The sequence below is a fragment of the Mesocricetus auratus genome, unplaced genomic scaffold (assembly GCF_017639785.1).
Source record: "Mesocricetus auratus isolate SY011 unplaced genomic scaffold, BCM_Maur_2.0 Super-Scaffold_100007, whole genome shotgun sequence".
Classification (NCBI taxonomy): domain Eukaryota; kingdom Metazoa; phylum Chordata; class Mammalia; order Rodentia; family Cricetidae; genus Mesocricetus; species Mesocricetus auratus.
In genome coordinates this window covers 16,878,376-16,895,172 of record NW_024429191.1, presented here as the reverse complement: position 1 = coordinate 16,895,172, position 16,797 = coordinate 16,878,376, and the positions used below count along the sequence as shown (strand labels likewise).

Genomic DNA, 16,797 nt, shown 5'->3' with positions numbered 1-16,797 from the left:
TCTGTCCACCTCAGTTTCTTTACATGTAAGTTGTAAGACATAATTACTATCACATGGGTTTGTTAAAAGGACCAAATGAGATCTAACATCGAATGTCGTCAGCATAGTGCTAATTCGTTTATGGTGAGTTCTTGATAAGTACTGGCTACTTTTATAGCTACTATTATATTAATTATCATTTAAGCTAATGGATTCTAGGCATAGTATACCCTAAAAGAGTATACTCTAGACCCACCTTCTCCTACTCCATTTATTATTAGGCTCATGTTTCTCTACTGGGGTAGATTTTGTTTCCTGAGACATAGCATTGTGTAAGAAAGTACATTGTCATTCAGTGGAATGTGGTGGGGTGGGGAAAGAACTATTCTTGACATCTAATGGATATATAATCATAATGTTGTTAAAAGTCCAGACTGTATGATATGCCCCCACACACAACAACGAAATATGATCTTGCCCAAAATGTCAATAACACTAAACGCTGACAGACTTTCTACTACCCATGGAAGAATTAAGGTAAGTAAAGTAATCTTGTTTTCTTAGGATTCAGACACCAGTGAATAGCCATTCCCTCAAATATTAATGTTGAGCCCCTTTGTCAGAATTCATCTACTGAGAGGCAAATCATTTCTTGTGGAACGAGTCACACAGTGGAAAACCTGATGCAGCCTGATTAACCTATTAAAGGTCATAAAACAATAACAATTACATTGCACATTTCATTCTTTAATATCAAAGAGAGCCAGGCTCTTTGAAATGTAAAACATCATAAGTGAAAGAATAGCGCCTTCAATTCCCCCAGGAGCCCAAGGTCATTGTATAAATAACACACTGGTTCCCCTATTCATTTCACTCCATCTGAGGATAAGCAGGAGGCCACAAAAGATGGGACAGGGGACAGTCTGAAGAAGGGTGAACCTCCAGTGCCTGGGACTGAGGTCAAACACTGTAGCCTCAGTCCACAGTTCAACACAGAGGCTAGAAATGCAAAATAAATGTCCTTGCAGCTGGTAGAGAGATACAGCATAAAACACCTAGCTTTTCCTTTCTCTTAACAAATCAGAAATGCTGCAGAAACTTCCAAGGACACATTAATTTCCCAGGTACTATTACAAAATCAAGGGCGAGGAGGCGAGTGTTAGGTTCTATTCCTACTGTGAACAGATTAGGTAGACACCAATTTACACCTCATTGTTAAGAGATGCTTTATTCTGCAAGTGAGACCACATTTACATCTTTGGTAATTAAGCTAAAAGATTTTTTTAAATGACATTTCCTCCACCACAAATCATGAAGTAAATATTGTATGTTAAATGGGATCAAATGCTAAAATATATGCATTAGAACCATTACCCAAATTCAAGTCCTGGCAACATGTTTCAACATCATCATTTGCCTAGGCTGAAACGAGAGCTGTGCCTGGTGATGTTTGGGCTTCTATAAAAAGGCCACAATTACTAACTGACACAGCTGAAGTGCCAGGGAGGAGCAGAGATGTGCTATTGGACAGGGCTGCCTCTTGCCCACTCTCTCAAACAGTGATACGAGGTAGTGAGCTAGCGAGTGCTCCCAGTAATTCGGAGGGCACCATCTATCAGCCAGTGTGCCAAGCTGCGGCAGCACCCAGCCATACATCTCCCACATGCTTTGCTTCTTGGCAATTTTCATTTTTAGGAAAATTGAACATAGCAGTATATTAAGAGCTCTAAGAAACTAACATCGTTTATTCCACACACAGAAGAATCTAGTTGACCTAAGAGGCAGTCTTTCCCTCCTAGCAATAGTTGGCATAAACAATACAAATATGGCCCTGGATAATAAATAATTGCTGAGTATCAAAAAAAAAACAAAATGAAGTGCAAGCCAGATAATTTCTAAAGAGTTTTGCATGGAGATTGGAGCTAAGAGATAAAGTTAAGTCATTCTTAACTTGTCTTGTCTATTCTGTGCTCAGGAAAATTATTGTATGCACACCTATGTTGAATGCTATAAAAGGACCAACCATGCCAAACTTTGTGTGTGTGTTTAATCATTTCTTCTATGATGAGCACACATACTAAGGTATTTAAGTAGAATTCTGTCACTGGTGTGTCCCTGACATTGTGGTCAATCAAATCAACCAGGAGCCCACTTTTAAAGAAATTAGTGATGAACCATCTAATGTTTATATGCATTGAGCATAAATGTCAGAAAATTGTGACCATAGGATCATTAGTTCTGGCTTGATATATATTCTTAGCCCTGATAATAGAACAAAAAGGCAAAGCCTCCGATATATTTCTTTTGTATTTTGGCGCATTTTGGGGGGTGGGAGTATTTTAAATCCATCACCAGCTTTGCTTTCTAAAAGAGATCCAGCTTAACCCTTGGAAGCACCTTTATCTTTGTGTCCTTTGGATTGCTACACACCCTCTCCCACAAGGCTGCTCTACTGTTGGTCCCATAGGCTTCTTCATACAACCTGCTGATAACTACATCCCAAAGAATCATCTTGACCTCTGTGACCTTACCCTCCAGATTGCTTCTGAGTTCTGTCAAGCAGTGTCTCTGTAAGTCACACTAGCTGATTGAATGAAAACTCCCAATATGTAACCCTGGGCATATTAACCTAAAAGGGATTACTCTGTAATTCATCAAATACCTGGCAAATCATTCCTGCATAATAGCCAAGGTTCTCGGTGTGAGCATTCAACAGGGAATCATCTTGGAGTTTGCATTCAGACGCGGACTAAAATTAGTTAACTATATAATGATTTAGAAATAGCAAGTGTGGGGAGTATACAGAGGAGCTGGAATGTGGAAGTGAAGCATGATAAAGTTTTTAAATGGATAATTGGGGTGGTCTCTCTGTAAAAGTGGCAGGGAGAGGATTACTTAATAGCTTACAAGAGTGATTCAGGGAGGTGTAGTGTCCCTAGGAACTTGCACAGCCGCACAGAAGTGAGTAAAGGACACGTGGGAGGCGATAGACCTGGTAACACATGTCTTTGAAACATTGAAAAGACTTAGGGTATGAGGAATTCTTAGCTCTCTGTATCAGAGGAATGAGAGTATCTGGTTTACATAAGAAGATGCACTGCTGCTAAATTGAAACTAATCGCTAGAGGAATATATTGGTTATTATTCCTAGATAACAAACTATATCAAAGCTCGGTGGCTTGAAATAGGGCTGATTCATGATTCTGATTCTCACATGCTGGTGTTTTCTCTAAGCATGTCTTTTGCTGGTTTTGCCTTTACTTACACAGTTCTATCCTACCAGTGGGTGAGGTGAGGAATGAATTCCATCAAAAGACTGACCCTCTTTCAATATTGTTTCCTTGTTTTCTAGGAGACAATGAAAAGTTCTTCCTTTCATGGTAGTTGCCCCATTTCAACAGTGCAAGCTCCAGTGTTCAACAGTTTGATGTGCCTTTGCTTCTTGTTTGCCAAGAATTTTTCCAGACCAGTCACACAGCAAGTGTAGGAGAGAATTTTACAAGCACACAGATAGAAAAGGGCAGGATACATTTGAGTCATAGCAAATCTACCACAGGCAGCCAAAAGAGACAATGGAAGACAAACTGAAGGCTTGAGAACAGTCCATAAAAGAAAGGCGGGTGGGCTGCACCAGAGTGGTGACAATGGACGTCTTAAGAAGTACGCAAATTCTGATTTTTTTTCCTGCAGTCTTACCTTATTTTTATTCTCCCAAGTCTTGAGGGAGGACCGGGCTGTTAAATGTCCAGAGATGGGTGATCCTCTTACTATGCATGAGATGATGTCATAGTAAAGTAAATGAGGTCAGGGCTAGGTTTCTCTTATTGCCAGTAATTATTCAATGTGTTTTCTGAACAATTGTAAACTTCATAATTCACTTAGTGCCGTGGCTGTACATGGCACCCTGTCAATATCATCATCAGCTAATATTTATCGAGCATCCGCAGAGTACATGCTATTGCACTCACAGATGCAGAGGTGAGCGGCATTAATCCTTTCAGCCAGCCCAGGACCACTGACTGGTTTATTACATCACTCTATTAATTGATGGTTGTCATCTTCAGAACATTTGGCATCTGGAATATAATTTTTGAATTTTTTTTGAAACACAAAGAAAGGCTCAAGAGCTCTGTCTTTGTAAGCCTGCTAATGCCGTATCACAAACAGGAAGATAATAGTCCCATTTACTGGATACCGTGGTTGAGAGAGACACAGTTTAAGAAATTTAGACAATGTCGTATATTCAGATGGTAGCTGATCGGGGATTGAAATACGATAACATTTTATTGCACTATACTGCCTCTCAGTGGTACGCATTATTCCCACGTCTTCCTTGCAGTAATGAGTAGCTAGAAAAGCATCCCCAAAGGATTGAACCAGTGCTTCTATACTCTAAGGGGGTATCCTTGGCACTAGTCTTTGACATCTGCATAGCTTAATCACTGGAAAAGTGGTTTGTTTACTGCTGGGTAAGCCCCATTTTAGAGGGAATTTGTCAGCCATTAAAATCACTACTGTGTGTGTATTGTGTGTGTGTTAAATTCTCATCAGAAAGATATTATTGCTTTCATAGTACATCAAGAGAGAGATGAAGGAGCAGGCTCATGAAATAAATTATTTAATTGACATCTTTGCATTCGTTTTCTTCTGGAGAAAGAAATTTGGTGATTATTGTTTTTATGGATCATTCTCTTTAAGAGCATTTTCTATCTTTAAAGATATGTAATGCAAGGGTTAAATTCAGGGCTAAAAGAAATGGAAGGAAGGGGGCAGTCTAAATGCAGAATTTATTTGTAAATCTCCAAACTAGCACCACAAAATGCCATGTACCCAGAGATGCACTAGAGTGTACACCCTCCAGAATGTCTGTCTGTTGTAATTCCACCGCATTACAGATTTTAGTGCATATCTCGCCTGCACAGCTTCCAGAGCTTTTCAGATATTCAACATCAGAAATTGCACTGTTTTATCCTGGATTTTACAAATAGCAACCAGATTATTGTAAAACAGAACTATCTGATAAGTCAGGTTGTGAATTGCTTTTGTGATTGTCATGGGTGAGAGTATTGAAGAATCTGGCATATAGTGCAGCACATTGGTTACAGTAAAAAGAAAACCCATAGCAGTGAATGAGTTTTTCTGATGAATACGTTCAAGGCTGTGATCATTGTGCAACTTCTGGTTGGATGCTTTCAAATGTTCCATATTGAAAAACATCAGTAACAAGAACCAAACAGTCCACCAAAGCCTGTGTTCAACTCAATGGAGAGGAACATAAATTCTTACTTAACGTTTCATTGAGGCCAGCTCTATTTGATCCACCATGGGAAGCAGAGACTTGAGCTTTTCTCCTGGTTGGCTTTTCCATTTTTGCTTTATGATTAGGAAGCTACTACTTTGGTTTTCACTGAGGGGCTTGTTCAAATCACCATGCAAGACAGAAATGAAAAATAGGGAAGACAGACCTCTGATCCACAGACAAAAGCCAATATGCCAGAACATGGTAATTAATGTTCACAATTTTATAAGCAAAATAATTTCTTTTAATTGGCTAAGTAAGATATGACATAATTACAATATTCAATAAGCTGATTTAAGAAAACTATTTATAACACAAACCTTTAATTATGTTATGTACTCATTGCTATTTTTCAAACGGATATGAAAATGGACATGAAATATCTTTATAAATAAAGATACATTAAGGACATTTTTGAAACTTCAAAGGTTATGGTCGTTTTTGTTTTGTTTTGGAGAACGTTTGTTATTTTCATTTTGAAAAGCAATCATTTATAGACAGTTCTACTAGCATGAGCCTCTAGTGACTTCAGATGGAAGCACTATGTGGGTGAAAAACATCTGCCTGAGAAAGCTTTTTTTTTTTTTTTGTCAGAGGAGAAAGGCTGGTCAGGTTGAGATGTGTTGTGCCATGTTCTTTCCTGTCATGGTCACCCTAAGAAAAAAACAAACCTCCCTTAAGAGATGAGTGTATAACTGGGTCAGAGATGGCCCAAAGAAGAGACCCAGTGGAATCCAAAACATCCTTTCTTTACAGACCAGTTGTAGATGGGTCAGTGTGAGCTGTCTTGCAACTAATGTATACATGATGAGGTGGAGCCATTCTCTTCCAGAGGCCAAGTTACTAATGCTTCCTCCAGGAGAGTCTTCATCTGATGGGATGAGTTAATTATGACATTTTCTTAAATAGTGATTGACTCAGAACCATGTGCTCAAAAATATACACACTGGTGTCAATGAGATTGCCTAACCAGAAGGGAATTGCTTCTGAACCTGATCTGAGTAGAAGAGACCCTATTCCTGCAAGTTATAAGTTGTCCTCTGACTACAGATAGAGAGAGACACAGAGACAGAGATAAAGACAGAGAGACAGAGACAGAGATAAAGACAGAGAAATTACAACATATTGAAATACATATTAATAAGTGGACTAGGCTACCCTTAGGGTGATACACCTACAATAAATGCTACCCAGTCTTGCTCCTATTCCAACTGATTTCTTGTAAAATCTTAAAGGCCAGGGACTGTATGACATGTTTCTTCCCATAATTTCTGAAAGATGGAATTGCATACCATCCTTTAGAATGTTCAGTGTAAACACCAAGTGAACATGTTTTTCTATAAGCACATCCTAAGTACCCAGTAGTACTCAAAGGTATAGCAATATATAATATACAGAAAATAAACACAATGCTTGTAGCCTTCAGGAAAATTGAAATCAATGTGTGGGAAATAAGATATGAGTCCAGTAAAAGTGACCTAGAATTATTAGAAGAAAAATAGCTCACCAACACGATGGCATGTTCACTGGCAAACTAAGATTAATTGTAAAATCATATGTAATAAAATGTTCCAGGCAATGGGTGCTTTGAAATTTGAGAAAAGAGCATTTACCATGAGCTAACATAATCTAAAAAAGGATTCTTTGAGGCCGAGAGAATTTTATATTGAACAAAAAGTTACATGTGTCTCACCACACACATTCTGTGTGAAAAGACAGTGTGTAGAAAGTCAAAATTGGGGACAAAGTACATTTACCTTTCACTCATTCATTCATCAAACCTATGGGTACCTAGCACTCATTATATACCCCATATAGACGCAGAAGCAAATAACAGTGACAAAATCCTCCCTTACTGAAGCATATGCAAATATTGCCAAGGCAGACAGGACAGTAAAATCTCTATACCAATGATTATCACATGTAAGGAGCATAGAGTATTTCTTCTCTTGCTTATATGCAAATACATTATATCTAGATTTGTGTGTGCGTATGTGTGTGTGTCTGCATATGTGTTTGCTCACACTTGTGCCTATCTCTTAGAGCAACTTGTTTAAAATTCAAGAATATTGTTCAGTGCTGTATGCATGGGAAAATATATTGGTCAACTGATTTTTTTCACCAATCCAGGTTGTTTTAATATTATGTAGACTTATCTAGAGAGAAGATAAATGAGAAGGTAATTATTGCTTGTATTTAACAAGAAGAATTAAAGGTTACCAAATACTGTGAGTGTTTGAGCAGTTACTCTTGACTTTCTGTGTAACCTTAAAAGGATGATTTTCAGCTATTAACCTTCCCCTTCCCGTGTATGGAATTGGTGGCCTGAGGGGTCCATTTTCAGCTAAGTATAAATACCACATGTGAGGAGCCAGGTCCACGAACATTACTTTCCTGCAGATTCTCTGAAGAGGATCCCACTCATTTCTGTTGGCTCATTCATATGTAATGTTTGTCTTTTATATTATTTTGTATAATTATGATGGTGTTCATGAATGATGGTTCATGATGAAGCCATTTCCTCACAAAATAGTGTCCCTGAATTTAAATGTGCTTGAAAACTTTAATCCCCATGAGCACAGATGATCAGTCAACAAACATTTACCGAGTAAGCAAGCTGCTTCGTTTAAAGATTTATGGAAGGCACTAAAGATGCAGAGATATTTCAAACATGAATATTGCTCTCCTTCCCAGTTAGAATATAATTGGAAACATGGGTCCACAGCCTGAAACGTCAAATCATGATAAGCTAATGTGGTATTAGGGTAAGGTCCGTGTGAGTATGTTGGATTTGCAAAAATCTAGAAGGATTTGGGTTTGCCGTGTTATGTTCATGTGACATCTGGTAAATTTATTTGCTAGCCCTCAGTTCTATTTCTGTAAAATGATTCTAATAACAGCCATTGAGTGGGTCATGGTGAGGGTTAGAAATTGGAGGTCCCCTATGACTTAGAGGGCACTTGTATGACTGCTAACTGCTCTTGATTGTGTAGATTCTAGATCTGAACTGTGATGTGTGCTCATTTTCCTGTATTTATGAGATAACTAAGTCCTCACCATACTTTATAGACAGCAGAGAAAGGTTTACAGAAGAAAGTATTTAACCAATGTTCAACAATTAAGAAGCAAATTCCAGGGTCAGGATTTGGACCAAGGGCAAGGTCCAAAGCCAAACTCCTAATTATGGTGTACGCCACCTTTCCTGGGGCCCTTGGATAGCTACTGTGATTAAAGGAATTTCACTGTTGTAAACCAGGAAGGTCAAGGGCATCTTTTTGGAGAACTTGTAACTTGTTCTGGTCTTAGATCAAGAGACTGCACTTGAACATACTTTGGCGAAGAAGATCAGGGTGAGGGCATATTAAGGAGAACTGCGGCTTTGTGTCCAGCTGTGGAGGACTTGCAGATATGCTGGGCTGGAGTGGGGGGACAAGAAGATCTTATGTGGCAACCACAGAGCAACATTTACAGGGATAGTGTCAAACCACAGAGGTGACTCAATGTGCAGCAAAGAAATCTGCACTTTATTCTCCAGGGAATTGTGAACCTTTGATGATTTTTTAAGCCGATATGTAAGATAATGAAATAAAACAGACTTCCAATTGGCCAATCAATAACTATTGGGAACAGATGTCATTCAAAGTGGCATTTTAAGAAGGTTATTCTGGCTTGTAAGGAATGAATTGGAGAAGAAAGAAAACCTCTTCAAATGGCTGTTTTCAATAAACTGTGTCATGACAAGGGGAGAGGTGTCTCAACTAACAGGGCGCTAATAGGAAAGTGTTGGTTTGCCACAGATTAGCTGTTTTATATGTTAGAGCTGATTCAAGGTCACACCTGGAATAATGTCACTCTCCTTCACTGGGATCTGAAGTGCCTTCTTGAAAAAGGAGATGGTGTTACAATCTGATATAGGAGTTGGCAGGGCCCTGGAAATGTCCTCAGGATGGATACCGCATATCTGTACCCTGCACGTGTCTCAGCACAGACAGAGAAGGGCTGCACGAAAGAATTGTTGGAACAATGCAGATATCTGGATGAGTCTGGGGTCTGGAAATGAAGCCACGGGATCTTTTAGAACTGTGGGAGTGGCGTTTGGTGGTGTAGGTGATGGCATGACTGAAGAAAAAAGAAAGAAATGAATCCAGTCTGTCTCCAAGATCTTTACATTAACACTGACTGGGATGTCTGGGGAGAAAGCTTGCTCTGAGGGAAGATTCACTGTTCTGGTTGTAGAACCTGTTGGGGTTTTAAGCACATTATTCAAGTGGAGAGACCCAGAGGGCAGTGTCAACAACTAGATCATGTAAGAAAGGTCAGAGTGGGAAGAAGTCTTCCTGTGTCATCCATTTGGAGGCGATTAAATATTATATTTAATTTTTTAAAGGAGTCGGAATTTCCTAAGAACCTGGAAGTTGTCATGGCAAAGCATGTGCTATGATCGCATACCACAGGCACAATGCTTATTCCTAGCGACAGAGCATGAGGTGCAAACCTTGACATGCAGTGACTCATATCCATTTTAAGATAAGGGAATATCCACAGAGAAGAAAATGATTTGGTCAAGGTCACACAGCAGGCAGGTGGCTGGGGCTGGGATTTGATCCCAAGCAGGTAGCCTAGGTCCCAAAACTGGGAACATCAACAACAAAACATACGCTACAGTCTAAGCAGGTAAGTGTAAAGCTATCCTGCAGAGAAGCCAGCCATAGGAAGTCACACTCTGATTAGAAATATTAACAGAAATTAAGCTACCTCATTCAAGAGGTCTAGGAAAGAATTCATATCTAGAAAGCTATAAATGACATATATGTACCTCACATGTGTAAGTGATCAAAATGAGGAACACCACTGTTAACCATTTAGAGCTTAAAAACCATCGTTTTGTCTTGCCTTGACTTTATTCCTTACCTTTCATTGACTATCTTTTGCTTGTCCTGCTCAATAAGCCCTAGTCTCCCTGTCTCTGCTTCTATAATACTGAAACAGATGCATCCTTGTAGCTGAATCTTAAATTCCATTGTCAGAAAATTCTCCAGTCTACTTATTCCCTTGTATGAAGTTAATTTTTATTATAGACCCTCTATCAATAATGTCACTTTGGGGCTGCTACTTCCAATATGCTCTGCAAAGTATCTGTGGAGAGCCTGGAATTCATCCCTTTCAGGAAGCAGGGCCTTGGAACTTCCCTTCCAGTCTCCATTTGAGCACTCTGTGCTCTGGCCAGCTGCCTTCTGTCCAGCCCCTGGGTGTTCTCCACTCTCTGTACTGCCTTACTGATCATGAGAGTTTCATCAGAGCATGTTTGAGATGGCGGTACTTCTTAATCTGGGCCCAAACAAAACACATGCCCTCCCATTGGAAAGCATGAAAAGAATTATGGCCTGGCTTTAACACATTAAGAAAGACCACTTCGGATACAACCTTGTGGCTAGGGCAGGCAAGAGGGGTTTATCCTTCTTGGACCAATTCTCATTCTATATCTGGCTCAGACAAGAATCCAGCTACAAAGCACCAAGGGGTCCACAGACAGATTCCTAGACTACAATGTGGTAGAAAGAGACACAAAGATGGAGCATTTGGTGTGTCTTGTTATTGTCATTTAGTTTTTCTGAATTAGTAAGTGTTCTAAGCCGGTTGCGTAGAATTTGCATGCTGATATTAAAGAAACATGATTTTGAGGAGATGGTCCGTTAAAAGGTTGGACGGCCGTCTCCTTGTCATGCTAGCTCACTACTGAGTTAGCTCAGGTTACCATGGAAAAACAGGCAGTCATTTGGCCAACAACAAACTTCTAACAAATACTTGACCTTGGAATCAGCAATTTACATCCTTATAAAAGAGGTCACTGAGGGAATTTAACGGTGTAATCCTGGCCCCCATGTGGCAGGAGAGCAGTGGGGATGGAACAAAGCTTATGAGGCAGCATTGGAAGCTATTTGAATGGGCAAATCATTTCTTTGCCACTTTGTTTTAAAAATGGAACCTCCTTTAAAATAGTATAGGAAGATGCAGCGGAAGTCGGTGGTAGAGTGACTCAAAAAACTCTGCCCCAGGACTACAGAAAGCCATCAGTCATCGTATTTGGAGGGAAACAAGGAAGAATTTAGGTGTTCACATTCCTAACAGCCTCTTTCCCAACACCTTTCCTTCAAACATCATGTCTTCCCTTTATTGTGCCTTTATTTCTAAAACTAAGGGAGAAAATTCACCTTTTAAACTTGAGCCAAGAAACGGTGCTTTTGCAAGTGCTAATAATTTGGGGGTGGCCTTTTTTTTTAGACAATTATCAAGACGAAGCATTTGTTTCTTCTTTTGTTTACCCATGGCAGTTTGTCAGCAGTTATGGTAAGTAGACTTCCATCTGCCAGTAAAACTACATTGCAAATTGCCGTAGAAATTAGCAGCTTTCATTTTTGCCTACATAAATAAATATGCGAAATAAATTGCACACAAATGCACCCTTTAAAAAAATCACAGGTACACTGTACAGTTAAATGCCAATCAGACAAAACCAGAGACACACTGCGATTATCTCAGTTTTCAAACCTGGAAGATACACGGATGTGTTTCTAAATGAGAGAGGCCGGGGATCATGCTCGCTGAGATAAAAACAGAAGCTGCCAGACACCGCACTGTGGCTTTATTCTGAGAGTCCCCTGCCTGAAACCCCGCTCTATCTTTTCTCCGTGTGTGCGTGCTCTCTCTCTCTCTCTCTCTCTCTCTCTCTCTCTCTCTCTCTCTCTCTCTCTCTCTCTCTCTCTCTCTCTCTCTCTCTCTCTCTCTCTCTCTCTCTCTCTCTCCCTCTCTCTCTCCCTCTCTCCCTCTCCCTTTCTCTCCCTCCCTCTCCCTCCATCTCTCCCTCTCCTCGCTGTCTTCCCTTGCTCATTGTTCTCTCTCCCCCAGCCTTTGATGCACATACGTTGTCACATTCCATCGACTCCTCTCTTCTCTGCTCTTACACTCAAGCCTAGCGGTGCTTTCGCCAGGCAGCAAGCAGCAGCGTCTCCTGCGAGTTTTAGTCATGTGTGCAGCTCAGCTTGATCGAGCGTTCCTTTTCTGCCTTTTCACTCTTACAAAAGATTAAAAGGTGGCGTCACATTGCTCCCCTGTTCCTTCCTGCAGGAGGGACTTAAAAGGGACAACAAAAACTAATCACTTTCAATAAGTATTTTTTTCTTGCTGGCAAAAAATAAAATAATAATAATAAAGAAAGGAAAGGACGGGAAAAAAATAAAAATAAATAGAAAGAAAAGAAAGGCAGAGACGGGAAAGGCGAGGGGGTGGACTTAGCGGTGTAATTTGAGCCCGTTGTGAGGATTGGAGCGAGCTAGCGATGCTGCACACTGCTAACAAGGGAAGGAAGCCTTCAGCTGAGGCAGGTAAGAGCGCCGATCGGAGGGTTTGACCGAGTGGCTTAGTTAAATTTCTGTTTTCACCCGTTTTGTAATTGAGAAAGGCATCTGCAGCAGAAGCCGATTTTTCAGTCGGCTTCCTTTTGTTTAACATAGAAAGTACCTGTATTAATTTTGATGAATTAGAGCATGCAGCAAATTCAATTGAAAATAGATTTGTATAGTAAATGCATTTATACGGAATGATTTTTTCCTCCCTTTTATTTAAGGGGAGAGATGAGAAAGATGATTCTGATCAGAATAGCACTTTGCATTACGTTAAATTCTAAACAGCTAAGGGAAGGGGGGGAAATAATTCAATTGATACTGCTTTTGAACTCCAGGACTTAAGCCCTGGGTGACAGATGGCCTTCGAAATGTTTCTTCTAACTGAACTTCGGATGCGTTATAATAATTTCTCACTGGAGGTAGCAGCAAAGGGCAGAGTTTATTTAAGTCTGGCTGCTTGGGTGTGTTTGGCTTGGCTCTTGTGGGTGAGGCGCGTCTTGAATCTCGTGAACCTGCGGCAGGTTGACGGCTCCTAAATGGAGACTAAGTGTTGTCCCAAATGAAATATGAAGTTAAAACCTCAGGTGAGGGCATGCTTTAGAAATGCATCCAGTAAATAATTCGGAGAACTGAGTTATGACAGTTTGAAGGGGAGTTAACTCTGGAGATGCTGTTGGATAAAGCTTTCTGGATTTTAAGCCCCTTAATGACAGAGGGGCTAATTATGAGACTCAAGTCGTAACTTTGATTTAGGACCCAAAATCTAGGGTACCTGTAGTCCTCTTCCAGAGCCAGCTTTTAGATAGGCATCCCTTTTGTGCGCGATGAATGGGAGCTCTGGATTATGTTTGATGGCATTTCTCCTTTAAAAAGCTTTGGGATGAAGCTTTAAGATGCTCATATCTATTTTCACGTTGAACAGAGAATATGCACTGTGCTTGCATATCTCAGCACAGGCTTTCGCGGCTTCAAATGTTTTAAAGTTTGGGTTATTTGCTGTTAATCTCACTCTTGCCTCTGCTGTTAAAAATTATGGCTGGTGTGAAAGAATTGATATTTGAGGATGGAAAAATAAAAACACAAATAGGCCAACTTTTGAATTGAAATGTGACCAGGATCTGAATTGTATTCGGGATTTTGCCAAATGGATTACCTGACATATTTAAGTTTATTGTAAAATTACTTTGGTGGACATAGGGGAAATACCTTAAAAGTGTACTGTTCAGTTAAGAGAATGCTCCTCGGCGATGGAATATGGAAAGGTGATGGCTGTGCCTCTAGGCTTGGCCCTAGAAAGAACTGCTCTCCTATGGCATTGTGGAGTTCAGCAAGCAAGGGAACAGGAGATTTCAGTCATTTGTGTCATGACAGGATGTTTTCTTGCTTAGTTTCCAAACTGGACCAGCTTTTTAACTCCTTGCTCTGGGGTGTCTTGTGTTGCCAGATCCACCTAACGGTATTTTGTGGGTGCAGCTCATGGATAGAGTCTTGAAAGGACATGAGGATCTTCTCGTTACCGGATATTGGGGAACAAGTAGATGGTGCCTCTGTCATTTGACAACATCCAGAGTTTCCTGATCAGGTCCTCGTACAGGTGCAGGCAAACCGAATTTTTATTTCTGTAGGTTGAATTGCAGAGAGAGACATGAACCACAAAAGGAGAGGCTGCTGTAGGATGCTGTGTAGACTTGTTGGTGGGCATTGGCAAATTTAAAGAATGGACTCACATGTAGGTTCCCCCCCCTTTTAAACTTAAACTCTATAGAATCTTAAAGTTGCTTTCCTTGAATCTCACCTTCCCTGTACTGCTTTGTGGCATGGACTCTTTTGTAACTCTTGGTACACCTAAACATGGATTTTTCCCCTCTCACTGTGAGGATGATGTCTCAGAGAAGTAGTGAGGGTCAAGAAGACATCCTTAGGTACTATGTTATCTTCATCACCTGCACTTCTCACTCTTGTGTATGGAAATGACTTCTTCAAGGTGAGGCAGGAATACATTTTGAATTGTTCCTTGCCCATTTACCCCAAGTAAGCCTCTGCCTCTCCTATAGAAGGAAACAGAACTGCAGCGTGTGTACGGAGAGGTGTACTGAAACCAGACGGTAGTTCAGCTGGCACTGTTTAGGTAGATGGCAATCAGTGGTATCCCTGCTCTAACTATCTGATTCATATAAATAGCATTTTTCTGACTTTTCCAGTAGATGTTGCTGGAGAGCAAAGAAAAGATTATTCGCCCCCCCAACCCCTGCAGGAAAGAGAAGAAAAACAGTAGACTTATAAAAGGCAAAGAAACAGAGTCTTCTTTCCAAACTAATTGGCTAATTAATGAATTATATTGAATCATTACCTTTTATGATGTTCTATAGAAAGCTATTCAAACTTGATTTAGATTTGTAAACAATGATATCGTCCTCCTTGGACCCTATATACAATGTCTGTTTGCTGTTTTCCGTTTAAAAAAATCAAGTTAACTGCACATTACTATTCAGAACATTCCATCCCTGAATGCTAAAACCCTTTAACATGCAAATATGATGTCAGAGGAAGAACTGAAATAGAATACCCCGAGAAGAGTAATGATCAAACGCATTATAAAAATATGCACCAGTTGCCAACATGTAATGAAATATTAAGAAATTAAAAGCATGCAACCTCTAAAGTAATAGAATTTCATTGCTCTGAGACTGTTTTCCCACTGAATATTAAGTTCTTAATAGATGTACCAGTGAAAAAACAATCGAAAACCTACATGGTTTGTCACTGAAGTTCTTTCATTATATGATGTTGAAAAATTAGCCCAATAGGATTTTACTCAGAATGGGAAATGTAATTAACATTGGATATTAAGTGCCAGACTGACAAAGCAAAAGCCACAAGGCTTGATAGGGGAAATAGGAATGCAAAAGCAAATAGAAGCGCTAGAATCTGAAGGGACCCACACTGGAACTACTCTGCTGGTAATCATTCTGATAAAATGACAAAGACATCCCTGAGGACCTTAGGATTCTAGTACCCAGACACGAACTGATGCAATTTCAAGCAACCAATGACCTCTGTCTAAGGGAATATTTATTTTTAGATATGATCAATTAACCAGTTTCAATGGAGAGGAGAAGTGTATTTTTTTTCTCATATACGAGGAGTGTTGGGCACCACAAAACCACTTCCACACAGGATCAGTTTCTGATATATGTTAGATAGCTTTGAATTTTTGTTACCTTGGGCCGACTTGGCTCTCTCCTGTTGGGTTTTCCTGTTGCACTGAAATACTTCTTTGTCAGTTTTCATTCCTGAGGTGTGAAATGCTCCATCGGATGTTTTGATATAACACCCCCCGTACATTTTTTTCTGGGAGGAAAGAGCTTATATTTAGAAGGCATGAGTGTCAGCTACATCTATTTTGCAATTAGCACTAGGAGTCCACTGGAGTAAGGACATTCCAGCTTTCTTTTTCTCTGATTTAAGTAGACATTTTGTTTGATATGTCGTATTTGCTTTTCCCCCCTTTCTTTTACATTTGTTGGGTGATTTATTTTCTGGTTTTGTTTTTATTCATTGTCTGAACCTCTTTCTCTTTTCCCCCATAATATGTATAAAGTGCTTCCTATATTCAAAGCACCATGAATAAAACGTGCTCGATGTTAACTAACAATGAAAAATGCCTGCCTCTTACTGACATCTTTATAGAAATCAAAGCTACGGTGTGCACCTGGAGAACACTCATGACTGTCCTAAATATGCCCCCCCCCCCCCGCCCCGTCTCCTCAGCAGAGCAAGCAAGAAGAGGCTGGTGTAGGTCGAGGGGATATTTTGAAGTAGGAGAGAAGACAAAAACATAAAATAATCTGGGATAGTACTATCAGACGGATCATATGGGAAACAGTGACCCCCAAGCAATGGCCAATATTAATCTAGTGATGAACTTTGATGACCAGGCAAATTTTAGGGACTCATGACAAAGTTATCGGCCGTTTGTAGAGTAGTTGCAACTTGGTATGGGAGTGAGGAAGGAGTAGAATTGTGGATCTGCACAGCAAAGTTTTTCCTCAAGATTCTCTGAAACAACTGTCTTGATGACTTTTCTTCTCCAGTTATATTGCAGCCTTGTTGATC

At 40.0% G+C, this 16,797-nt stretch overlaps 1 protein-coding gene across 8 annotated transcripts in view; it reads left to right on the top strand.

Moving 5' to 3' along the window:
- Positions 1-16,797, top strand: part of Tenm2 (teneurin transmembrane protein 2) — a 1,211,860-nt gene that overhangs the window by 532,092 nt on the left and 662,971 nt on the right. The window contains exon 1 of one of the 8 annotated variants that reach the window (XM_040748464.1): positions 12,099-12,660. The exons of the other annotated variants lie outside the window; for them this stretch is intronic. Coding sequence (XP_040604398.1) covers positions 12,615-12,660 — 46 coding nt within the window. The 5' untranslated portion in view covers positions 12,099-12,614. Of the gene's footprint in view, positions 1-12,098; positions 12,661-16,797 lie in introns of those variants that run through there. 8 annotated transcript variants of the gene reach the window in all.